General features: G+C 45.5%; 2 protein-coding genes and 1 long non-coding RNA gene across 3 annotated transcripts; all 3 read right to left on the bottom strand.

The window, feature by feature from the left end:
* Positions 1-412: 412 nt before the first annotated feature.
* Positions 413-6,861, bottom strand: LOC138372047 (trypsin-1-like). The gene is made up of 8 exons (XM_069337186.1): positions 6,763-6,861; positions 6,426-6,544; positions 6,134-6,282; positions 4,977-5,136; positions 3,389-3,658; positions 2,969-3,125; positions 1,267-1,390; positions 413-738 (listed from the first exon to the last, which is right to left on the bottom strand). Exons 1-8 carry the CDS (start codon positions 6,850-6,852, stop codon positions 680-682), a joined length of 1,128 nt encoding a protein of 375 aa, XP_069193287.1. The 5' UTR covers positions 6,853-6,861; the 3' UTR covers positions 413-679.
* A 1,030-nt stretch (positions 6,862-7,891) lies between these two features.
* Positions 7,892-13,399, bottom strand: LOC138372050 (uncharacterized). Its single transcript, XR_011230658.1, has 3 exons — positions 13,231-13,399; positions 8,756-8,843; positions 7,892-8,155 (listed from the first exon to the last, which is right to left on the bottom strand). It is a non-coding gene; the product is annotated as an uncharacterized lncRNA (long non-coding RNA).
* Positions 13,400-15,074: 1,675 nt separating this feature from the next.
* Positions 15,075-24,839, bottom strand: LOC123765711 (trypsin-1-like). The gene is made up of 5 exons (XM_069337184.1): positions 24,480-24,839; positions 21,253-21,358; positions 18,615-18,773; positions 17,373-17,510; positions 15,075-16,329 (listed from the first exon to the last, which is right to left on the bottom strand). The coding sequence occupies exons 1-5, from the start codon at positions 24,543-24,545 to the stop codon at positions 15,518-15,520; spliced, it is 1,281 nt and encodes a 426-aa protein (XP_069193285.1). The 5' UTR covers positions 24,546-24,839; the 3' UTR covers positions 15,075-15,517.
* Positions 24,840-25,955: the final 1,116 nt, after the last annotated feature.

Here is a 25,955-nt window from a genome sequence, read left to right as displayed (position 1 = left end):
GGATGGGAGGTTTAGCTCCCGTATATATAGCCTTTCCATGTAGCTCATACCTCTCAGTTCTGGGACTTGTCAGGAGGCATACCACCGAATCTTCTCTAACTTTGACTTGTGTTGAACTATTCAGTTAACTATTCAGAGAGATTCAAAGCAAAGTATATAATTAACAATTACAATAACTACCCTAATTATAATGTACATAAATTGATAATTATTATACCAGAAAAGTAATGAACATAAATGCCCTAAAAGATTATACATTAAATGCCGTAAAACATTTCAAACACCCTGTACAACAAGGAAGACAGCTTTATGTTTGTATAAAGATTAGATCAGCCGGAGAATAAAGTAACCACTATGAAAGGATCAGGAAAACAATTATACATTAACGTACAAAATTATATTGCATCTAATATTATAATCTAGTCAGAGAAGTCACACACTGAAACACAAAGCCTTATACGAAGGATTGGCCAGGGTGGTGGACATTGGCCAGGGTGGTGGACATTGGCCAGGGTGGTGGACATTGGCCAGGGTGGTGGACATTGGCCAGGGTGGTGGACATTGGCCAGGGTGGTGGACATTGGCCAGGGTGGTGGACATTGGCCAGGGTGGTGGACATTGGCCAGGGTGATGGACATTGGCCAGGGTGATGGACATGGGCCAGGATGGTGGACAAGAGTCAAGGTGGTGGACAGGTCCTTGCATCGCCAATCTTGGAGAGGATCCAGGGGACGTAATCTGCCGGTAACAAGGACACAATTATACTGTTTTGTTTAATAATTTGTTGGTAAATGAAATAATCCTGACTAGCTTAATGCTTGAAGTGTCTGGACCTACACTATCTCAACCGGCATAGGAATTAGTTGGATGGTCAGTTCAGTAGTTGTTTGCGTGGCCACCTTAGTTATTACTTGTGTGGCCACCTCAGTACTTGAGTGGCCACAGCAGTACTTTTAATTATTATTTTCTACCACAGACGTGGCCATATATTTACAATGCTAATCAGCATATATTTTTGGGTTCGTATCTGTGGACAGAGATGGTGTCTGTTAGTCTGGGCTTGTATATATGTAACATAAGACACATAGTAATTAAGGAAACTTGGCCCGTATATGGCAGCTCTTATTTATTTCCACCCAAACCCATACATTTATACAAGTCTAACCTACGCTTGTGACAATCAAGGGATCCCCCCCCAACTTCTATTTCGCTACCTACTAATCTGTTCCCCGAATCAACACTTGCCCCCTTGGTGTAGACACTCACTGGCCACTCTGGTATAGACGCCGGAGACGTTGGGGTTGGCGCAGCTGGTGGGGCCGAAGGAGACGACGCCCACCACCTGCCAGTGCTCCCCCACCTTGGTCATCAGGGCTCCGCCGCTGTCGTCCTGAACAACAAACACTTTCTTACGCACAGAAATCACAATAGCGTGATGCATCAAATGAATAAATCCACAAGGGCCATGCCGAGAGTTCGAACCTACGTCTGAGAGGATCAGGATGATCTGACGTGGTAGGTCAGGATGATTTCCCGGTTGCAATTTTTTAAGCATGTCGTAGCTCAGTCGATTAAGGCAGCGTCTGGGATCCTCTCGGACGTAGGTTCGAACTCTCGTCGTTGCTCTTGTGGATTTGTTCAACAACAACTTTCTGTTAGTCGCTGTCTCCTTAACATGTACATCTATTGTACATCTTGTGCATGTTAGTGTACAAGATATACATGTTTCGTAAGTGGTTGCATAAATTCTTGATGATTTCTGCTCCTTAACAATATGTCTGCATTTTTTTTGTTAAATTGACGCGCCAAAGCATGCCACAAAAATACAATAAAATCAATAACAAAACACAAACCACCAGTCAAATCACAAAAGGACATCCGGCCTACCAGACATAAACAGGAAATACAAACATAAGGACAGGATAACAAGCAAGTACACACTACAATAAGCAAAACACACACATGACCAAAGGTACATAAACAGTAAAGAAACAGAACGAAGGCCGGAAGGGCCCTCAACTGTATATTTACATACCTACAAGCCAACGGCACGTGACAAAAATAACAGGGGACAAATACAACAAACCAAGGCAACGCCTTCACTTAGGGGCGCCTGGTGGCTGAGTGGACAGCACTCAGTACTATTAATCCTGGGGACTGGGGTTTGATCCCCGGCGATGGCGGAAAACAAATGAGCAGAGTTTCTTTCACTCCGATGCCCCTGTTACCTAGCAGTAAATAGGTACCGGGGAGTTAGACAGCTGTCATGGGCTGCTTCCTGGGTGTGTACTCAACCATTTGTACTCACTTATTTGTGCCTGCAGAATCAAGCATTGACTCTTTGATCCCGCCTTTCTAGCCATCGGTTGCTTACATCAATGACTCCTATCCCATTTCCCAATCATATCTAGTTTTAAAATTATGAATAGTTTGCTTCCACAACCTACTCCTTAAGTGCATTCCATTTTTCCTTTACTCTCAAGCTAAAAGAAAACTTTCTAATTGTGTGTTAATGGTCGTGCGTAATGGACGTGAGATAGCTTGATTGTTTAAAGCATAGTTTGACATGTGTCAATGTTTGGGTCTATATAATTGAGACCTGCCGGTTATATGGGCTAATAGGCTTTCAGCAGTTTGATCTTCTTATGTTGTTATAACAGAGGTTCTGAGACAGAGCTCTGGGGTACCACTTATAATAGTTTCCCACTCGGATTCGGATTAGTAAGACAGTTTTTGGCCCTAGGTAGAGTATACGTCAAAATGCCACGTGCTATTAGAAGGAAGGGGTTGGAACAGGTTTGTAAGAGTCAAGATATATAAATGTCGTAAACCTTTCCACAGTCAAAACGAAAGTGAATTTGAGAAACACGACTCACTATTCATAAAGCTGGGGAAGTTTGTAAAAGTTAGTGCTGGTGAAGGACTCAAAAAGAAGCTGATGGACTCGCAAAGCAGGTGATGGACTCACAAAGCAGGCGTCCTTGTCGGGGGCGGCGGCGCAGATCATGTTGTCTGTGATGATTCCAGCCTGGTACTGTTTCATACACTGTGCTAGAGGCACCGTCGCCAGCTCCACCTTCTGCAGCACTGTAGCCTGGTGTCCCGGGAAGTTCGTATACCCCCATCTTCAGGTAAACACAGTATGCTTAGGTTACATCCAAAATTGTCACGGAATACACTGAGTGCAATACTTAGGTTTAATACTTTGGAAAATATTTGTTTTCGGTCCCACTTACTCTAACTCAAGGTCAGTATTTATACCCAGTATCCTACTGTGCCAGATGTTGTTACTGGTGGGTAAAGTAGCACGTTACTTAACGGTACTCAGTCGGGAACAACAGGTGAGTAAGGTACTCACCCGAGGAGAACACGAGTTAACAATACTCACCCGATGACAGTGACGCGGATGTCGTCATACTGGAGGCTGGGATCTGGGGGACAGGCCGGGCCGATGTTGCGACTAGCCCCCAGGTCAACATCGGTGGCCAGCTCTATCAGACCAATGTCGTTATCCTTGGGGCTCTTGGAGCGGCGGTAGTTCTCGTGGGGTATGACCCGCTTGGCTGCCACCACCAGGGTGTAAGGTGTCTCGTCCGGCCGACTCCGGTCGTGTTCCCCCAACACCACCTCCGGCAGAGCTCCGCTTGCCAGGGCCAGTCTGCGCATACCTCAAGGCTTTTCATAACTCTTTTAATTATTTTATAAAGGGTAAGCAACATTCGTGACCTATGAAAATAATTGTGGTCATCACCAAGTAAACATGAGGCTGCCGTTCTAATAGCCTAATCTTACAGGCACACGCTACTGAATATGACCGAATGGGTTAGATCAATCATTCTAGAAAGTTTTTTTTTATATTTCTTATGTTCTTCACATGGGAAGAAAGTTTTAAAATCAACTTTTCAAAGTTCATTTTATATTTTGAATGATCTTGAAGTGTCTTGTTGAATACAACTCGGCATCCTCAGAAGTAAAAAGAAAAAAGTGAACACAAATGGAGAAATACAGCAATATAATGTCCGCCATACGGGTGTGATGACAAGTGACTTAGTTACCCCTCTCATAGGGGCTGGTCATCTGAAGTAAGTGTGGTGGAAAAACTTCTCCCCAAGATCTGATGGCATTATTGAAAGGATACAGTAAGAGATATACATTGGGTTAACATGTGTACAAATTTGTGATCATTCGTAACCTATTACCGTCACGCCATGATATAGCCAGAGTGAGCCCACAAAGAGAGCGTACTTCTATAGCGGTAAGTTTGAGAACTGAGAACATAAGACTTCTTGTAATACTCCACTAGCCTTTTTGTATATTTACAAAAGTAATATTTTCTTATTGTCATTTTAATACTTGTAAGTGGTGACTTTTCCTACTGCCATGCTGGTATTCCAGTTACTCTCCTCTCTGAGGTGGTTAATGTCTCTTCTCTCTAAGGTGGTGACTGTCGCTGCTGTCATGGTAGTAGCCTCGCTGCCCTGACACTTCTCTCTAAGGTGGTGACTGCCCCAAATACGATGACAGTAGCCCTAATACTGGACTCCTGCAGAGTGGTGTCTATTCATCACCATTTCCAAAGCTAAAGTATAAACATAGACGATTTTGTTTAGCTTAATTAATAAATCAATATTTGACTAAAATATCTGTCATGAATTACTGCACATACAGTGGGCGTGGGGGGAGGGGGGGAGACTCACCTGTAGATATAGTGCGCATGGGGGACTCACCTGTTGTCAAAGTGAGCGTGGGGGGACTCACCTGTTGTCAAAGTGAGCGTGGGGGGACTCACCTGTTGTCAAAGTGAGCGTGGGGGGACTCACCTGTTGTCAAAGTGAGCGTGGGGGGACTCACCTGTTGTCAAAGTGAGCGTGGGGGGACTCACCTGTTGTCAAAGTGAGCGTGGGGGGGACTCACCTGTTGTCAAAGTGAGCGTGGGGGGACTCACCTGTTGTCAAAGTGAGCGTGGGGGGACTCACCTGTCGACACAATGGGCGGCAGTGAGAACAAAGCGCTCGTTGATAAGGGTTCCCCCGCAGAAGCCTGTAGCGATGCGCACCTGGGCCGCCCAGGGGAACTGGTGTAGGCCCGCCTCCACCCCTCCCACCACGCGGGTGTTGTAGCCTTCACGCCCACACCCTGCAGGGTGCAGTGGCAGGGAAGGACAGTAGTGAAGGCAGTGGCAGGGAAGGATAGTAGTGAAGACAGCGGCAGGGAAGGATAGTAGTGAAGGCAGTGGCAGGGAAGGATAGTAGTGAAGACAGCGGCAGGGAAGGACAGTAGTGAAGGCAGTGGCAGGGAAGGATAGTAGTGAAGACAGCGGCAGGGAAGGACAGTAGTGAAGGCAGCGGCAGGGAAGGATAGTAGTGAAGACAGCGGCAGGGAAGGACAGTAGTGAAGGCAGTGGCAGGGAAGGATAGTAGTGAAGGCAGTGGCAGGGAAGGATAGTAGTGAAGACAGCGGCAGGGAAGGATAGTAGTGAAGACAGCGGCAGGGAAGGACAGTAGTGAAGACAGTGGCAGGGAAGGTTAGGTTGAACTTTTAACATAACCTAACCTAGTTCTGAGTCCCCAGGGACATGATTCTAAATAAACAGGGGAAGAAATGATCCTTAAGGCACACATAGGCATGTACAAACGCACACGTAGCTAAGGCGGGTGTAGTAAAGTCTAGACTACGGGAAAGTCTACGGGAATATCTACTTTAATTTCACACCCTAAAAATCCATAAAGGCCAGTCTATGTCGTACTTTATACTACTGTGTCACTACTACTACTACACCCTAGTATTGCTACAAGGTATACCTAATTCATTAGTTTACCCCGGTGATTGTTACAAAGTATACCTGACTAAGTTATTGGTATATACCAATTATTACACCCTGGCATTGTTAGACGGTATATTTGGCTAAGTCATTGGTATACCCTGGTATTGTTAAAAGGTATAGCTGGCTAAGTCACTGCTTCACCCTCGTATTAATCCAACATTCTCTTCATTAATACAAAGATAAAAAAGAAAAAGGAACTTAGCATGCAAGATTTAATGTCTGTAACAGGTCACACGTAATAGTTTGGGGGGGGGGGGATCGGTGGAGAAAATTTGACATTAGGATTGTGAATGTAATTGTGATACTCACGGCAGGTTCCGACAGACTGTGAGGCGAGCCTGAGACTGACGGTGCACTGAAATCCTCTCCTACTGGTGTTCCGCCAGCTACTCCAGAAGTGCACGCTCATCAAACTACTTTCTGAGACCACGTTCTGCGGGCCTGTATTTCCACAGAACCTGTATAATTGGTTGTTTTAGCGTCACAACCCCTCTGGATATGTAAAGGTTTACTGTCTAATATCAGTGAGAAAATAACACTCAGTATCCAGAACAAATACGGTGTTACGCTGAGTAAACAAGGAGTGTAAACACTATCTTACCACTGAATGTTCCTGGCGGGTTCTTGGAGAGCGAGGAAGGCCGCCCCGGAGCACGTGGAGGACGCCTCCAGGTCAAAGTTGGAGCAGGTGAGGTGTACACGCCGGCTGCTGCTCCCGCCCTGTGGCACAACTCGTTTACACAGACAAATGTACACGTCACACTGAATAACTGAATATATTAATCCATCCCAGCTGGGAGCGAGTGAAAGCTTCCGTGTTGTATAATTTAATCCAAGATGTTAAGAGGAGGATTTAATCCATCTTGATTGAAAATGCATATAATATTTTCAGTCAAATCGATTAAATTTTTCAGGTTGAAAACTGAGAGGTGACTTACATTGAAGGTCCAGCGGCAGTAGGTGAAGGGCGGGTATGGAGCAGGGTAGCCAGGAGTGGTGAAGGTGTAGGTGACACCAGGCCGCACCATCACTCTCGATCCGCATGCTAACTCTGCCACACACACAACACAACAACACATTACTTATATGTACCTGAATTTACCTGAGGGGCCTCTTAACACTCTTCTAGTGGCCTCGACGAGGACAGGAAGCCGCCCCTATGGATGATAAAGCATCTCCTGTTTTGTGTTCTACGCTGTGGCCTGTTGAGCCTGAAACCGTTGCTCCTTGTTTGTGTTACAGCTGACCTTTTGAAGACATGTTCTGGTGTTGTGGGAGTGAAGACGTGGGGGAAGGCTGAGGTAAAGGATTATTGTAGATAAGGGAAATACAATTAATTTGGCGCATTGGTCAGTGTAGTCGGCTCACAGCGAATAGGCCCCGGATTCAATTACCACGGCCGAAAAGAAGCATATACAAGAATTGTTACATTCTTGTAAAGCCACTAGCACGCATAGCATTTCGGGCAGACCCTTAATCCAAAATTATCTCCGGAATACGACCCGTCAAATTGTTTAACAATCAGGTATTTCATTTCAACTGATCCCATATTCATGTGAGTATAAATATATGTGAGTATATTTACTTATGAATATGTGAGTATTACCATTATGAAATTTATTACTAGGTGCTTTTAATAATAACATACTGTAGGACCTAGAATTTGCTTATTAATATAAAATAAATAGTAATATATTATTTTGATGATTTTATTAAAAATACGAAAGTGATGACACCTAGGCAATATTGGAGGACCTTGGGATTAATGTATGTGTTTGTTGAAACATTTGAAGTCAAATTTAACACCAAGAGATGTAAGATAACTTAAATAAATCTGAAAAATGAATAACATATCCTAAGGTTCTATTTATCCTTATAATAAATACCGGTAATACGGCATTATAATTGAACAATAAATATGAAAGATAATCAGGGGTGAAATTATGAATAATTAGTGAATAAGAAATATACTGTGTAAAGGAGGTTTAAAATAGTCAATAATACACAATGCAATATGTACATACGAAATGCATGACTTAGTGGATATGGTACCTTACCTTGGTTGGTATTTGGTGATAATATATCCTTGTTGTTGGGTAGCTTGGTACCCCAGGGTACATTACCCTGACTGATGGGTAGCTTGGATCCCCAGGGTACTGAACCTTGTTGGTTGGGTAGCGTGGTACCCCAGGGTACCATACCCTGCTTGTTCGGTAGCTTGGTACCCAAGGGTACCGAACCCTGGCTATTGGTAAGCGCAGAGGACGTGGTAGTGTTGCTTAGCGCCTGTCTGAGTGAGCCGTCCCACACGATGCTGAATGTTCTCTGGAACTGAATAGTGAACTTGCTTATGGAGAAAATACAACAATCCTGGCCTCCACCACTGACCAGAGAAGACTGCAAATACTGGAAGCTATACTCATAAAACAGAGAACAAAAAAGACCCATCTTAAAATATACAGAGTAACGACTTCGATACCTTGCCTACGCTCAGACCCAGACCTCGCTAAACAGCAGCGGGTAAAGACATCTCTGTCGAGTTCTCACCGCCCACTGCTTTACCCAGTGTTTGATGGGCATTCATTCCCATTATGCCCATATTTCTTTACCTATGTGTGATTACTTCACCTTATATCCCACACAATTTCTCTCTCACATGTGTATGTAAGATCAACATGCAACTTGTATATTCATCCCTTACTTGAAGATGGTCCAGAGTGACACGAAACATTGTAGAAAATATACCCTTCAATTATCATTAGAGTTCCTTTACCATGAATTTCGACAACTCGATTGCTCTTCTTAATCCCGAAAGTAAGAAAATAGTTAGAACCGAAAGCTTATACTACAAGATCAACAACGCCAGTAATGCGGCCATATTTAACCAAATATGCTTAAAGGAACGCGTGTTGCCCAAGCATACTCAGGTACCTGGAGAAGAGTGAAGACGAGGAGGAGGTCGGGGAAGAGGAGCATGTTGACTAGCAGCGTCCTGGTCACCTGGGTCACGCCTGTGCACCTGGCGAGGGGTGACATAGACTTGTTACTTGGTCCACATATATACTCTGTGATCACTTGGTACACTTATGGGTCGCTATTATATTTAACCCTGATAATGCAGCCATACTTATACGTCTGATGATATAATAGTTGAGAGGACGGGGGTACCGTACCTCGACCATTGTTTCTCATCCACCTGGTCGGCCGCGTAATGATAATATCTGATGACCAAACCACACACTAGAAAGTGAAGGGACGCCGACATTTCGGTCCGTCCTGGACCATTCTCAAGTCGATTGTGATGAGGGAAGGAGTTAAAGGCAATAAATAGGCAAGAGAGAAGTGAGGAGAAGAAAATCTTAGAGGAAGAAGAGCAAGGCAAAAGGTACGAAACGTAAGGCGACTCCTCGTCTGATAACATCTGAGCCACCGCTCACTCTGGGCACCTCTCCGGTACAAGTATTCACAGGTCTCCCCTTAACTCAGTCGATCAGGTTTTAGTGTTTCTGTTTGTTTAAACTTACTGTCTGCCTCTGGTCCGCAGGCAGGCCCGGAGACCCTCCAGGCCTGCCTGCTGACCATTTTACATACTTAACACGGACGTTTGACACCATCTTGCTGTCCGCTGCTCCTTTAAGAAACCTTACCCAAACACATCATATTTTCTCAATAATTTAAATGTTTTATGTGATTTATCTTCTTTGGGTGTATTGTTATGAATATAACAATAACTAGTCTACATGGCAAAATCATTGATAAATAAAAGATACTAATAAATGAATAAGCATATTTAATAATACTTCTAGTGAACAGAGGCCAGTGGGCTGAACCCAATCAGTGGGTTTTACTTACACATAATAATTAAGAAATGCACCTGTACAAGGGACGAGAATGTGTAGGCTCTCGAACCGTCCTCATGACAGCCACACCATTACCAATATTCACTGCCTCCTTCAGGAATATGCATGCAGAATATATACAAAGGCTTATAAATACTACTGAAATATCTGGCCCCTCAAACTATACAGTAATTCCAGATACAAAATTCTCTTGAGCCATCAGACTATGATAAGTTTATCCTCCATGTTCCTGACAAGCATTACTGACTCACAACTTGCCTTTGGCGAGTTCCCTCCCTGTCACCTCAGCGCCGACAATCATCAATACTTCCTTCACATCTCCATAAATTCCAGAGCCAGACGTAGCCTCCACTGATGCTAGCATCCAGTCCTGTCAAGTACCATCAAGTCCTGTCAATGGCCATCATCCCCCTCTACAATATTGACCCCCACGTGAACGAACCCTGTTTATGCAGACGAGGAGTCACAATAACGTGGCTGAAATATGTTGACCAAACCACACACTAGAAAGTGGAGGGACGACGACGTTTCAGTCCGTCCTGGACCATTCTCAAGTCGATTGTGAGAATTACAATCGACTTGAGAATGGTCCAGGACGGACCGAAACGTCGTTGCCCCTTTACTTTCTAGTGTGTGGTTTGGTGAACCCTGTTTATAAACAAATCTCTCCGACAGAGCTGCTTCCTGGCAGAATGCCAGGACGCTTTTTGACTCTGGCTTCATCGAGTTCATTGGGGAAAATGTTGGGTCTTCCATCACTCCCATGCCACGCTACCTCACATCTAGACTACCAATTGGCTCAAGGAGTCATGATCCCTCACGACTGCCGGGAAATTCATCTAGCATCCCTTATCTTCGTCATCTTGGTCACTCACAGCAGGAATCTCTGAAATCAACACTACCCAACTTTTCAAGTCAAATGGAACTCCATTTAATGTACGGGCTTCATTTGTTAATTTAGAAATCACCCTAAAGCTATGTTAAATGCTTCGACAGCTCAGTTCAATTGTTTCCTTCCACAAGACAATAAGTAATATAAGCAAGTTAATGTGCATTATTTTTTATAAAACGTTGCAATTTACCGATTGAGATTCTAAATTCATTCTAATGTCTATATAGGTTTTTAATTCAGTGAGTGATAGCATTTTGTGCAGTGTGGAGTGTGACGGTGGTGGAGAGTGTGACGGTGGTGGAGAGTGTGACGGTGGTGGAGAGTGTGACGGTGGTGGAGAGTGTGACGGTGGTGGAGAGTGTGACGGTGGTGGAGAGTGTGACGGTGCTGGAGAGTGTGACGGTGGTGGAGAGTGTGACGGTGGTGGAGAGTGTGGCGGTGGTGGAGAGTGTGACGGTGGTGGAGAGTGTGACGGTGGTGGAGAGTGTGACGGTGCTGGAGAGTGTGACGGTGGTGGAGAGTGTGACGGTGGTGGAGAGTGTGACGGTGGTGGAGAGTGTGACGGTGCTGGAGAGTGTGACGGTGGTGGAGAGTGTGACGGTGGTGGAGAGTGTGACGGTGCTGGAGAGTGTGACGGTGGTGGAGAGTGTGACGGTGGTGGAGAGTGTGACGGTGGTGGAGAGTGTGACGGTGCTGGAGAGTGTGACGGTGGTGGAGAGTGTGACGGTGCTGGAGAGTGACGGCAGTGCATGGGTATCACTAACCCCTCCTCCTCCCGTACCCTGCTCAGCCACCAATAAAAATGTGTAAACAACACCGCGTGTGGTGGTGGTGGTGATGTTGTCAGCGCAGGTGCAGACTCCGCCCACCACCACCACCACTACCCGCCACTCCCAGCACCCACTTAACCACCACAGGAAGTGAAACAACTGTTGTTCGACTATCATATGTTGTTCGGCTTCCGGTCATTTATACACACACCGCCCAACGTACACGTAACACCCCCCCTCCCTCCTCCCCCCCCACTCTCACAGTTCCGTACTAATTTTCCTTTGTTTTTCTCTAATATTTTGTGTATGGTAATGGAAATTCAGCTTGTTGTCTCTGCGAACACCAAGGAACTTCACGTCAACTTTTCTCATAATTTCGATATTGTTAATTCTTAGGTTAATTCGTGTGTTGGTTTTGTTATCAAAGTATATGGACAAAATTTTATCGATGTTTGATATCGATTACTGCCCCGAAACGCTATGTTAGTACTCATCTAGTTGTGCTTGCGGGGGTTGAGCTCTGGCTCTTCGGTCCCGCTTCTCAACTGCTCAATCAAATGGTGTACAGATTCCTGAGCTTCTCGAACTCCATCATATCTACATTTAAAACTGTGTATGGAGTCAGCCTCCACCACATCACTTAGCTCAGCATTCACAGTCATTAATAATATGTGGGTTAGCATAGTTAGTATTTAGAATATGTGGGCTTGCAAGAATGTAAAAGCATCAATGCTATGTACTCTGGTCAACACGACTAATTTGGACACGACATAAACCCAATGTATAAATATATAAGTGCTTTCATATACCCAATGTTCTTGTATATATATAAATAAATTAAATAAATAAATACAAATGTTCAGGGTAAGTTTGTTAGAAGTCGCTCACGCACACACAACAGTGACACTAAACACCCAACAGTGACACTAAACACCCAACAGTGTCACTAAACACCCAACAGTGTCACTAAACACCCAACAGTGACACTAAACACCCAACAGTGACACTAAACACCCAACAGTGACACTAAACACCCAACAGTGACACTAAACACCCAACAGTGACACTAAACACCCAACAGTGACACTAAACACCCAACAGTGACACTAAACACCCAACAGTGACACTAAACACCCAACAGTGACACTAAACACCCAACAGTGACACTAAACACCCAACAGTGACACTAAACACCCAACAGTGTCACTAAACACCCAACAGTGACACTAAACACCCAACAGTGACACTAAACACCCAACAGTGACACTAAACACCCAACAGTGACACTAAACACCCAACAGTGACACTAAACACCCAACAGTGACACTAAACACCCAACAGTGACACTAAACACCCAACAGTGACACTAAACACCCAACAGTGACACTAAACACCCAACAGTGTCACTAAACACCCAACAGTGACACTAAACACCCAACAGTGACACTAAACACCCAACAGTGACACTAAACACCCAACAGTGACACTAAACACCCAACAGTGACACTAAACACCCAACAGTGTCACTAAACACCCAACAGTGACACTAAACACCCAACAGTGACACTAAACACCCAACAGTGTCACTAAACACCCAACAGTGTCACTAAACACCCAACAGTGACACTAAACACCCAACAGTGTCACTAAACACCCAACAGTGTCACTAAACACCCAACAGTGACACTAAACACCCAACAGTGACACTAAACACCCAACAGTGTCACTAAACACCCAACAGTGACACTAAACACCCAACAGTGACACTAAACACCCAACAGTGTCACTAAACACCCAACAGTGACACTAAACACCCAACAGTGACACTAAACACTCCACGAACCTAGGTTGTGGAAACCACCAACAACAGCTGAGGTAACTCACTGTTGAAGGGTTTCTTGACCAGGCAGACCAGCTGGCTTCTGGACCCGTCCGATCACAGGGTCGACCTCCTGTACCCCTGAAACGACCTGTACTGGTTCCCAGAGTCCTCCCCTGCTGACCAACTCTGTGACCACACACATACATACACACACACACGCGCGCGCGCGAACTGGCCGACACCTTGTTGTAGACTGGTTAGCAATTATGGTTTCCTGCAGTCCTTTCTCTATGCCAGCCGCTCTCTCTACAACCATCCCTCCCCACAGACCCTCTCCCTCTATCCTGCTCTCCCATTCACTCTCACATACCCCTCCCACGTATTCACAATACTTTCACCCACCATTAGCCAGTCCCATTGTTTATTGTGGTATCCACTAACTTGTGACACATTGTTTCACCTATCTGCATCATTGTATCATCCCACCTGTATTACAGTACCCGACCTGTGTCATTGTATCACCCCACTTGTGTCATTATACCACCCACCTGTGTCACTGTACCTCTTGTATCTTATAGGTTGATAAAGGTGCTGAGTTCGCCAGTAAGACCAATTACATGCCCACATGAGCTTATTTCATGTCTTGTTTTCTCATGAAGTCTGAAATTCAGATTTGTTTTCCGTATTTTTTTTAGCATTTTTTAAATGTTTAAATCTCTAAATATATTAGAGAGAGAGAGAGAGAGAGAGAGAGAGAGAGAGAGAGAGAGAAAGAGAGAGAGAGAGAGAGGGCAGTGGGGGTGAGAGAGAAGGGAGGGGGAGGATGTTGGGGGAGAGGGGGGGAAGGGGGAAGGGAATTATTAGGAGAAATCGCCAAGCCAATACGACTATATAGCACTTGAAAGGGGTCAGGATAGGGATTTGGGATGGGACGGAGGAGAGAAGGAATGGTGCCCAACCACTTGTGGACAGTCGGGGGTTGAACGCCGACCTGCATGAAGCAAGACCGTCGCTCTACCGTCCAGCCCGGTAGGGTGCAAATATTAGCTTGTATGAATATACTAGGCAGAGGTGATAGCCTGTATGAACATACCGGATTAAGGTTACATTTTTTTTTTGTTTTTTTTTGAGATATATACAAGAGTTGTTACATTCTTGTACAGCCACTAGTACGCGTAGCGTTTCGGGCAAGTCCTTAATCCTATGGTCCCTGGAATACGATCCCCTGCCGCGAAGAATCGTTTTTTCATCCAAGTACACATTTTACTGTTGCGTTAAACAGAGGCTACAGTTAAGGAATTGCGCCCAGTAACTCCTCCCCGGCCAGGATACGAACCCATGACATAGCGCTCGCGGAACGCCAGGCGAGTGTCTTACCACTACACCACGGAGACGACACTGTATGCATTTAGAGAGCAGAGGTTATCAGTATGTTTCAGTATAGCTTGAGCAGTGACCGGAGGAAGTCCGTACTCCTCCTCTCAACTAATACGTCGAATTCTGTACGGTATGGTCCCCAACATACAAAATAAAGGTCACTATGACAAGTAACGGCTTACTAATAACTACGTTTTCCCATGTATAGGTTGGTGGCTTGGTTCGTAAGTCATAGTACCCCATATTTTGTCCGTTTGTGGACGCATCAAGAGAACGGGCAGGACCATCATTGTGCTCAGTTAAATGGCCCCTTGTGCACTGTTGAAGTCCATCTCAAGAAGGACCTTGCTGGACTTACTAGCTTTCACAAGCACTTGGACTTACTCCAAGGGCTATGTAGTCGTAAGGGCTTATAGCGCTTTCTCTTCATCACTTCTCGCACACATCCATTTATGTGTGTGGGAAGTGATCAATATTAACGATCAATATATATGTGTGTGTGTGAAAAGTCATCAATATTAACACACTGTTTGTGAGGGATGCTTTTATTCCAGGTATTGTTTACATATAAACTGTGTTGAAATATTAAACTATGCACACAACTGCTAAATGTTATACAGTATATGTAAATTATTTACCTGCAAATAGTATTTGACATTTATAAGTAAAATTAAGTAGACAGTTGGTCCAATACCAAAACTTCCATATTGACCAGACCACACACTATAAATTGAAGGGACGACGACGTTTCGGTCCGTCCTGGACCATTCTCAAGTCGATTGTGATGAGGAGGTAGTAGAAATAACAAACTTCATAACTCTAGCTAGCCAATAGCAGTGACGGAATAATATTGAACTAGTATGTGCAACAACAAGAGAGGGAGAGAGAGACAAATACAAATTCATTATTCAATATCATTATTCATTTACCGTATCTCTGCCGCCCTAGACAGTGAGGGGGACTGAGAGAGCTCTAGCGAGTGAGAGCCCCACAGTCCGTAGCCCCTTGGGTGTTCGCCCTGATCCAGGGCAGGTACCTACTGACCCGTGTGTACACCCCTGGCGAATTGGGCCTGGCACAACCGTCTCCGAAGGAAGCAATCCCCACCTGGACGTATCTGCCTCCTTGCAGCACAGTGAGGGGGCCTCCAGAGTCCCCCTGACACGTATCCACGCCTCCCTGGGCCGCGCCGGCACATAGCATGTTCCTCGTTATGGTATAAAAGGCAACAGTTTGGTTATTGCAGGTTGGGCCGAGAATAGGGATTTGAACTTCCCTCATGATATCCGGCTCTGTAGTTGCAGTCTCTGATGTGTAGCCCCAACCCACAGCTGTGCCTTCGAGGCCTGCGTAAGTCAGGTTGTCGTTCGCGGGCAGACAGACTGGTCGCACCTCCCTGTGTGAAGTCAGGTCTAGCGGCTCTGCCAGCTTCACCAGAGCGATGTCATCAGTGACGTTGAAAAAGGTGTAATTTGGATGAATTGTGAAATTTTGGATGCTGACAAGACGGGTGACACCGGGGATGTCGTCAGCATGGGAATTTTGGTTGTAGTCGGCTACCCCGACCTTAATGGTGGAGGGGTTGCGAGGCTGGAAGGTGTTTTGGTCGTAGAGGCAGTGAGCAGCGGTCAGGATGTACTGGTTGTTGATGATGGTGCCGCCGCAGCTATAGGTGGTGTTGCCGTCGAAGGCCAGACCCACCACCCAGGGGAACTCGTTCGGACTCGTCTCAAATCCTCCAACGATGCGGTTCTCGTTAGCAACTCCGCACACACAGGTTTGTTCTGTGAGGAAAACAGAAGAGAGCAATGGTGTAAAACTTCCTTAGACTTAGAGTAAATATGTTAATCTATATCTAATGAAAATGAATGTCTGTTAGTTTGTCTGTCTGTCTGTCTGTCTGTCTGTCTGTCTGTCTGTCTGTCTGTCTGTCTGTCTGTCTGTCTGTCTGTCTGTCTGTCTGTCTGTCTGAGGTTGGGTGGCACATTAGGGCTAGCCGCCCCAGACAGTGTAGGGTGACTGGGCTCTACATAAAATAGCAAATTTCAATAATTTCCAATATCGCTATATATTGCTGACTCCGTCCTGACTAAGATTCACCTAACAAACGTGATTTAATGTTAGTTTCTCTTATGTGGTTTACTGATCGACGAAGTGGGTTTAGTGAAAATGATTAAAGGGTTGAAAGGAAAGTGGTGAAGGGTAGGTTAGGTGGTGAAGGGTAGGGAAGGTGGTGTAGGGTAGGGAAGGTGGTGAAGGGTAGGGAAGGTAGTGAAGGGTAGGGAAGGTGGTGAAGGGTAGGGAAGATGGTGTAGGGTAGGGAAGATGGTGAAGGGTAGGGAAGATGGTGTAGAGTAGGGAAGGTGGTATAGAGTAGGGAAGGTGGTATAGAGTAGTGAAGCTTTACCTAGCTACTCTGAGGCCTCACTTGCATTACACTGAAATGTTCCGCTCACCGTAATACAGAGTGCATAAACTATCCCGGAAAAGAAAAAAATAAGCAAGTTAAACTCCACCATAAGTAAACGTTCCTTATGAAGACAGGTTAGGAGCACTGACCATCTATCCTCTTGAGAGTCGTAGAGTGAGGAAGACAAGGCTGAAGCAGACAAAAAAAAAGGAAAAGATCAAGCTGATCAACCTCTCAACCCAACATAAAACGGGACCTGAGCGAATAGAAATTGCTAAACATTTAAGCTTAAAAAGGCGGGTTAAAACATCAACCAATTAAATCAGTACAGTGAGATGTAGGTGGATGAAAAGACACAGTCAAGTCTGAGAGGAAATGACATTAAACATCATGTTCCTGAAGGAAAAAAAAACTCACGTGGAATGCAGCAAGCACAGGAGAGGCCGGTACAGACGTTTTCCATGACCTGGCCGTTAGTGCATGCGAGGGTGTTCCTGTTGGAGCAGTACCCGCCCACAGCCGCACACCCCCCGTGATCCACACACTCCTGCTTCCCTGCACATGTCAATATATGATAGATTATTGAATACAATAACCAATAATTATTATTATATATAACCAATAATTCAATAATTACTGAATACATACATACATACATACATATATATATATTATATAATATATTATATATATATACTAGTGTGGTTGATAATTATATATATATATATATATATATATATATATATATATATATATATATATATATATATAATATATATATATAATATATATATATATATATATATATATATATATATATATATATATATATATATATATATATACACTATAAGAGAGAATGGCTGTTCGTCTGCCTGCAGCTCCGTCCATGTATATGTGTATATATGTATGAGTGTGTGTGTGTATGTGTGTGTGTTTGAGTGTGTTCCAACACCAGAGTTCAGCAGACGAGACTGGCTGTTAGTTTCCTGGATTGTACTTCAAGATTTACTGTATTGTTCACAAGCACAATGTAACAGTGAATCAGACTGTTATGAGCAACTTTGTGGTCTCATTCCTTATCGTTGAGCATCCACGGTGTGGCTGGTGGAGCCCCTGGGCCTGCCACCACACACCTTGAACCAGGAGTCATATATATATATATATATATATATATATATATATATATATATATATGTCAGTGTGGACTGCTGTTTATATATACAGTTACAGCCCCGCTTCTGTGCCAGGTAAGTCCACTACGGGCTCACCATAGCCCGTGCTACTTGCAACTTTTTGTTAAACAACAACAACATGCTGTTTATATTCAGTGGAAGGCTAATGGCTCAAGATCTCAAGGCAGCTGAGGGAACAGACGTGGCTAATGACTTTCCTCAGAATTGCTTAAATAATTTAGATAAGAGCTGGAAGCTGTATTCAAGATTTAGATAAATAAAGCTCCTTTAAGAGCTGAGATCAACGTGAACATAAATGTAATGTATTATAAGTGTTTGTAGGTGTGGCTGTGTAGATGTAGGCACTACGGGCTCACCATAGCCCGTGCTACTTGGAACTTTGTTCCAGGTAGCAAATCTTTAACAACAACATGTGTAGGTGTGAAATGACCCCCTGACAGCCGGCCGGCAAGTGTCAACTGACCTGGGAGGCAGCAGGTGCAGTGCCGCCCCTTGCACCACTTGCTCTTGCTCTTGGTGGGGCACGAACCCGGCTGGTGAGAGACACACTTCCCGCCTTTCCTCTCACACTTGCGCGATGGTCGGCATTTTCTCAAGTGTGTCTTATCTAGCGTCCGTGACCCTGGCATAAACACAAAAACTGGTTAGATTGTGTCTGCTGGCAACAGTTTTTTTTTGGGTAAAGTTTTACATTGTAATAACAGATATTATATATATATTACTGGGCAGAGGCTCTACGTTGTTAGATCAGAGGCTTTTCTTGCACCAACTTATATAGGTCGGCACAGTTCTGATTGTCGGCACAGATTGCACTGTATAGTCGTAAATCAGACTCCCATTTTGAGTGTAAATCAAACTCCCATTTTAATAGTAAATCCAACTCCCATTTTGAGTGTAAATCCAACTCCCATTTTGAGTGTAAATCAAACTCCCATTTTAATAGTAAATCCAACTCCCATTTTGAGTGTAAATCAAACTCCCATTTTAATAGTAAATCCAACTCCCATTTTGAGTGTAAATCCAACTCCCATTTTGAGTGTAAATCAAACTCCCATTTTAATAGTAAATCCAACTCCCATTTTGAGTGTAAATCCAACTCCCATTTTGAGTGTAAATCCAACTCCCATTTTGAGTGTAAATCAAATTTCCATTCTGAGACATAAATTGTAAAATATTTGTCTTACATTTTGAATAGTGATATATATTGGTTAAACACTAGTAACGGCAGTAGGCCTAGTAATAATACCAGCAGTAGTAGTAACGGCAGTAGGCCTAGTAATAATACCAGCAGTAGTACTAACGGCAGTAGGCCTAGTAATAATACCAGCAGTAGTACTAACGGCAGTAGGCCTAGTAATAATACCAGCAGTAGTACTAACGGCAGTAGGCCTAGTAATAATACCAGCAGTAGTACTAACGGCAGTAGGCCTAGTAATAATACCAGCAGTAGTACTAACGGCAGTAGGCCTAGTAATAATACCAGCAGTAGTACTAACGACAGTAGGCCTAGTAATAATACCAGCAGTAGTACTAACGGCAGTAGGCCTAGTAATAATACCAGCAGTAGTAGTAACGGTAGTAGGCCTAGTAATAATACCAGCAGTAGTACTAACGGTAGTAGGCCTAGTAATAATACCAGCAGTAGGCCTAGTAATAATACCAGCAGTAGTACTAACGGCAGTAGGCCTAGTAATAATACCAGCAGTAGTAGTAACGGCAGTAGGCCTAGTAATCACAATAATAACAGTAGAAGTGACAGTAACAATAGCAGTAAATAACTTAAAAATCATGGATACACGCATGAGTGATCAGTCTGACGTCCATTTTGGAATCTTTATATATCAGGGAGCTAATATATAAACCTCTTGTTGAATAATAATGTTTCAGCCGTACAGTTGTATCCTGTGTAAACCTTATCTAGGTTTATCTAGGCTAATTCATACGTCAGCGCGTCCAACAGCCTGGTTGACCAGTCCACCAACGAGGAGGCCTGGTCGAGGACCGGACTGCGTGGACGTTGAGCCCCGAAATCATCGTAAGGTAACGCAAGGTAGGTTCTGTTTTTTTCTATTACGTGTCTTAGTTGTCCTATATGTCACTTGCCTGAGACTGGCTTGCTCCGCAGCCTGACTCAGACCTTATAGTCCCATACACTTGCTCGGGGGCGCTGCTCAGCGCATGATTCTGTAAGTGCTGTCCAAACAATATTGTTGCTGCACTGTGTATTCACCGGCTTCGCCTGGGACCCTGCTTCGTCGTTCCGGTCTTCATCACATGGAGTTGCTGGCCGCCCTTCGTTCATGCCTTGTTCAACGCATACATGTTCCAAGCTGTGGCAAGAGATGGTCAAGCTTCATCGACTGAGAAGGCTCTAACTTTGGGCGCAAGGACCTAGACTAATCCATTGGATGGAATAAAGGGTTTCCAAGTTTAGGATGTTAGCTCTAAGCTTAATATATGGACCAGTTAGGGTATATTGTGTGAACCAATTAGGGTCCAGTGTCTGCACTGGATGAATAATCCACACGCTGGATGAATAAGCCACACCCTGGATGAGTAGTCCACACCCTGGATGAATAATCCAGTGTGTGGACCGGTTGACAGATATTTTGAACCTGTACACAAGATAGTTGTGTAAATTCCTATAGCCTATTTAATGTAACCAATACTGGAATGTATTAGAGCCGTAGGGGGCTGCGGAGGGCGGCCAGCAGGAGGGGACGCCAGCAGGAGGGGACGCCTGCAGGAGGGGACGCCAGCAGGAGGGGACGCCAGCAGGAGGGGACGCCTGCAGGAGGGGACGCCAGCAGGAGGGGACGCCTGCAGGAGGGGACGCCAGCAGGAGGGGACGCCAGCAGGAGGGGACGCCTGCAGGAGGGGACGCCAGCAGGAGGGGACGCCTGCAGGAGGGGACGCCAGCAGGAGGGGACGCCAGCAGGAGGGGACGCCTGCAGGAGGGGACGCCAGCAGGAGGGGACGCCAGCAGGAGGGGACGCCTGCAGGAGGGGACGCCAGCAGGAGGGGACGCCAGCAGGAGGGGACGCCTGCAGGAGGGGACGCCAGCAGGAGGGGACGCCAGCAGGAGGAGAGGGGAAACTCACCTGGCTGGCAGCAGGTGGCTCCGGTTGGGCAGCTCTGTGTGGCCACCGTCAGACATCCTTTCCTGCCGCTCTTCAAACATCTCCCGCCACGCGCCTCGCAAGTCTTCTGAAGAAGACAAACACAATACATCCGTTAGATCACATTGCCGAAGGAACTTCACATGTTTAGGGGACTTAATCGATAATGAGAGTTCAGATAATTGGAAAGAGAGAGACTCGTCGCGCTCCGGACACTTCATGTTTAGTGAAGGTTAGGAATAGTCCGCTAATGCTCCTGATTCACAGGCTAACAAGCACAGACTAACACTTATACAGATCCGCCATAAGAGACTGGTAAGCAATCACACACCCCCAAAGGTCAGTTAGTAAAATAAAATTGTTTTAGATTCCATTCGTAACTTGCAATCTGGTTCGAGCGGGGTGATGATATCGACAAATCACAGGATCGGATCTGGTAATCGGTGACGTGACTACAACCGAAGGTATATAAGTCACTGAAGACTTAGGAAAAAAGGTGTAGCCAAGTATCAAGAGTTAGATTTGACCTAGAATTGAATAAAACTATTATGTTACCAGAGTATTTACTGTGTGTAAGTAAATGATAAAGCCTGACAGTGGCCTTAGATAATCACCTTCCTAATACCCTCACAGGTGTGATCCTATAGCAACCTATTAGTACGGCTCAAGAGATTATAGGGAGTGGAATATACAAAAGAGTGTAAGTGAGATATTTCAAATGAAATATAGTTCGAGAAACTCTGTAAACACAACACTAGCAAGCTCAGTACTGTACCCACTCCGCCTACGATCGTTACAATAACAAAAATGTGTAGGAAAGTCCTGGCTGAGACCCAAATACCCCCCCCCCCACACCTAGGTGTCTGAACTGTAATGAGATGTTTCCAGTAATTAATTATGACCTGATCAACTTCCTGTGAATTATTCGGTGATTGACATTTACATTTTTATTGACCAAAAATGCCCGTGTAAGGAGTTGATGAGAGTTAAGATTGCTTAAAGTGCACTTTTCATGGCTACAGAGAAAATATTCTAGGTGTGATATTTATTCTGTTTAAGTGTAAATCTGTGTGTGCAAAGTTATATATCATTGAATTTATTGAATATTTTTTGTCTATATTCTTACTAAGTAGGTTCTTTCCTTTTTTTAAGTTTGACACTACCTGTGAGGGACAACATGAGGTGTTTGACACTACCTGTGAGGGACAACATGAGGTGTTTGACACTACCTGTGAGGGACAACATGAGGTGTTTGACACTACCTGTGAGGGACAACATGAGGTGTTTGACACTACCTGTGAGGGACAACATGAGGTGTTTGACACTACCTGTGAGGGACAACATGAGGTGTTTGACACTACCTGTGAGGGACAACATGAGGTGTTTGACACTACCTGTGAGGAACAACATGAGGTGTTTGACACTACCTGTGAGGAACAACATGAGGTGTTTGACACTACCTGTGAGGGACAACATGAGGTGTTTGACACTACCTGTGAGGGACAACATGAGGTGTTTGACACTACCTGTGAGGGACAACATGAGGTGTTTGACACTACCTGTGAGGGACAACATGAGGTGTTTGACACTACCTGTGAGGGACAACATGAGGTGTTTGACACTACCTGTGAGGGACAACATGAGGTGTTTGACACTACCTGTGAGGGACAACATGAGGTGTTTGACACTACCTGTGAGGGACAACATGAGGTGTTTGACACTACCTGTGAGGGACAACATGAGGTGTTTGACACTACCTGTGAGGGACAACATGAGGTGTTTGACACTACCTGTGAGGGACAACATGAGGTGTTTGACACTACCTGTGAGGAACAACATGAGGTGTTTGACACTACCTGTGAGGAACAACATGAGGTGTTTGACACTACCTGTGAGGAACAACATGAGGTGTTTGACACTACCTGTGAGGAACAACATGAGGTGTTTGACACTACCTGTGAGGAACAACATGAGGTGTTTGACACTACCTGTGAGGGACAACATGAGGTGTTTGACACTACCTGTGAGGGACAACATGAGGTGTTTGACACTACCTGTGAGGAACAACATGAGGTGTTTGACACTACCTGTGAGGGACAACATGAGGTGTTTGACACTACCTGTGAGGGACAACATGAGGTGTTTGACACTACCTGTGAGGGACAACATGAGGTGTTTGACACTACCTGTGAGGGACAACATGAGGTGTTTGACACTACCTGTGAGGAACAACATGAGGTGTTTGACACTACCTGTGAGGGACAACATGAGGTGTTTGACACTACCTGTGAGGGACAACATGAGGTGTTTGACACTACCTGTGAGGAACAACATGAGGTGTTTGACACTACCTGTGAGGGACAACATGAGGTGTTTGACACTACCTGTGAGGAACAACATGAGGTGTTTGACACTACCTGTGAGGGACAACATGAGGTGTTTGACACTACCTGTGAGGGACAACATGAGGTGTTTGACACTACCTGTGAGGAACAACATGAGGTGTTTGACACTACCTGTGAGGGACAACATGAGGTGTTTGACACTAACTGTGAGGGACAACATGAGGTGTTTGATACTACCTGTGAGGAACAACATGAGGTGTTTGACACTACCTGTGAGGGACAACATGAGGTGTTTGACACTACCTGTGAGGAACAACATGAGATGTTTGACACTACCTGTGAGGAACAACATGAGATGTTTGACACTACCTGTGAGGAACAACATGAGATGTTTGACACTACCTGTGAGGAACAACATGAGGTGTTTGACACTACCTGTGAGGGACAACATGAGGTGTTTGACACTACCTGTGAGGGACAACATGAGGTGTTTGACACTACCTGTGAGGAACAACATGAGGTGTTTGACACTACCTGTGAGGAACAACATGAGATGTTTGACACTACCTGTGAGGGACAACATAAGGTGTTTGACACTACCTGTGAGGGACTACATGAGGTGTTTGACACTACCTGTGAGGGACAACATGAGGTGTTTGACACTACCTGTGAGGGACAACATGAGGTGTTTGACACTACCTGTGAGGGACAACATGAGGTGTTTGACACTACCTGTGAGGGACAGCATGAGGTGTTTGACACTACCTGTGAGGGACAACATGAGGTGTTTGACACTACCTGTGAGGAACAACATGAGGTGTTTGACACTACCTGTGAGGAACAACATGAGGTGTTTGACACTACCTGTGGCTTGGCTGAAACAATTACTGCTAGGGTGAGGAAGGCCACAACAGCCACCAGTGGTCTCATTCTGCCGCATCTGCCAGAACCTGAGAGCCGTTGAGTACTTTCTCTGATTTTTGGATCGTAGAATATTTCTGTTCCACTTTCCCGGACTTTACGATTGCCAAGTATGGTTCCTAAGTCGCTCTACGTCTTAGATGTTGACTGGCAAGAGTGAGGAGGGTCACACCACGCCCAGGTAAGAAGAGCCACACGACCCTCAGGTAAGGCTGTTCGCCCACAGAGTACTGAGCCTGTCTCACTGAGCCTGTCTCACTGAGCCTGTCTCACTGAGCCTGTCTCACTGACTGGTGTGTTCTGTGAGTGTGGCCACGTTACTCTCCGGCCTCCCAGCATGAGATCACCGCTACAACACCTGTTGTAGAATCCAACTCCCAGCTGGGAGGATGAAACGATAATCAAATGCTGTATAATAAATGTGGTGGATATATATAATCACTTGATATGTGAAGCCGGTAAACAATATCACTTCAATCCGCATCGGTGCTTACCTGTTTGTTACTACGGGTTATCTTGAGGTTATCTTGAGGTTATCTTGAGGTGATTTCGGGGCTTACCGTCCCCGCGGCCCGGTCCTCGACCAGGCCTTCTTTTTGTTACACACCACTAAGAAGCATCCCGTAGCATCTGTCTAACTCCCAGGTGCCTATTTACTGCTAGGTGAACAGGGGCGTGAGGGTGAAAGAGAGAGCCGAGCACCGGCCCCACACGAAGCACACTGGGTAGTCAAGGCAAAAATTTTGCCTCGCCTAAACTCCTGCCCAAATGGGCAAAATCGCAAACAAAGTCATCTAGTGTCCTCCGGCACTTCACCATGAAGGCACACCAGGAGCCCACCATACCCTGAGGACACACCAGGAGCCCACCATACCCCAAGGACACACCAGGAGCCCACCATACCCTGAGGGCACACCAGGAGCCCACCATACCCTGAGGGCACACCAGGAGCCCACCATACCCTGAGGGCACACCAGGAGCCCACCATACCCTGAGGGCACACCAGGAGCCCACCATACCCTGAGGGCACACCAGGAGCCCACCATACCCTGAGGGCACACCAGGAGCCCACCATACCCTGAGGGCACACCAGGAGCCCACCATACCCTGAGGGCACACCAGGAGCCCACCATACCCTGAGGGCACACCAGGAGCCCACCATACCCTGAGGGCACACCAGGAGCCCACCATGCCCTGAGGGCACACCAGGAGCCCACCATACCCTGAGGACACACCAGGAGCCCACCATACCCTGAGGACACACCAGGAGCCCACCATACCCTGAGGACACACCAGGAGCCCACCATACCCTGAGGACACACCAGGAGCCCACCATACCCCAAGGACACACCAGGAGCCCACCATACCCTGAGGACACACCAGGAGCCCACCATACCCTGAGGACACACCAGGAGCCCA

Source organism: Procambarus clarkii, chromosome 37, assembly GCF_040958095.1.
Source record: "Procambarus clarkii isolate CNS0578487 chromosome 37, FALCON_Pclarkii_2.0, whole genome shotgun sequence".
NCBI classification, from domain to species: Eukaryota; Metazoa; Arthropoda; class Malacostraca; order Decapoda; family Cambaridae; genus Procambarus; species Procambarus clarkii.
This window is presented reverse-complemented; position numbering and strand designations above follow the sequence as displayed.

What these genes read in the sequence shown, in the direction of transcription:
- LOC138372047 (XM_069337186.1), bottom strand. Translation starts at nt 6,852, where the DNA reads ATGGTGCGGCCTGGTGTCACCTACACCTTCACCACTCCTGGCTACCCT. An exon ending in CCCGCCAGGAACATTCAGTG is followed by an intron (nt 6,283 to 6,425) that starts GTAAGATAGTGT and finishes CCAATTATACAG; the next exon opens with GTTCTGTGGAAATACAGGCC. An exon ending in CGTCTATACCAGAGTGGCCA is followed by an intron (nt 739 to 1,266) that starts GTGAGTGTCTAC and finishes TGTTACCGGCAG; the next exon opens with ATTACGTCCCCTGGATCCTC.
- LOC123765711 (XM_069337184.1), bottom strand. Translation starts at nt 24,545, where the DNA reads ATGAGACCACTGGTGGCTGTTGTGGCCTTCCTCACCCTAGCAGTAATT. An exon ending in CTGCACCTGCTGCCTCCCAG is followed by an intron (nt 17,511 to 18,614) that starts GTCAGTTGACAC and finishes TGACATGTGCAG; the next exon opens with GGAAGCAGGAGTGTGTGGAT. An exon ending in CTGTGCTTGCTGCATTCCAC is followed by an intron (nt 16,330 to 17,372) that starts GTGAGTTTTTTT and finishes TTTTCCTCACAG; the next exon opens with AACAAACCTGTGTGTGCGGA.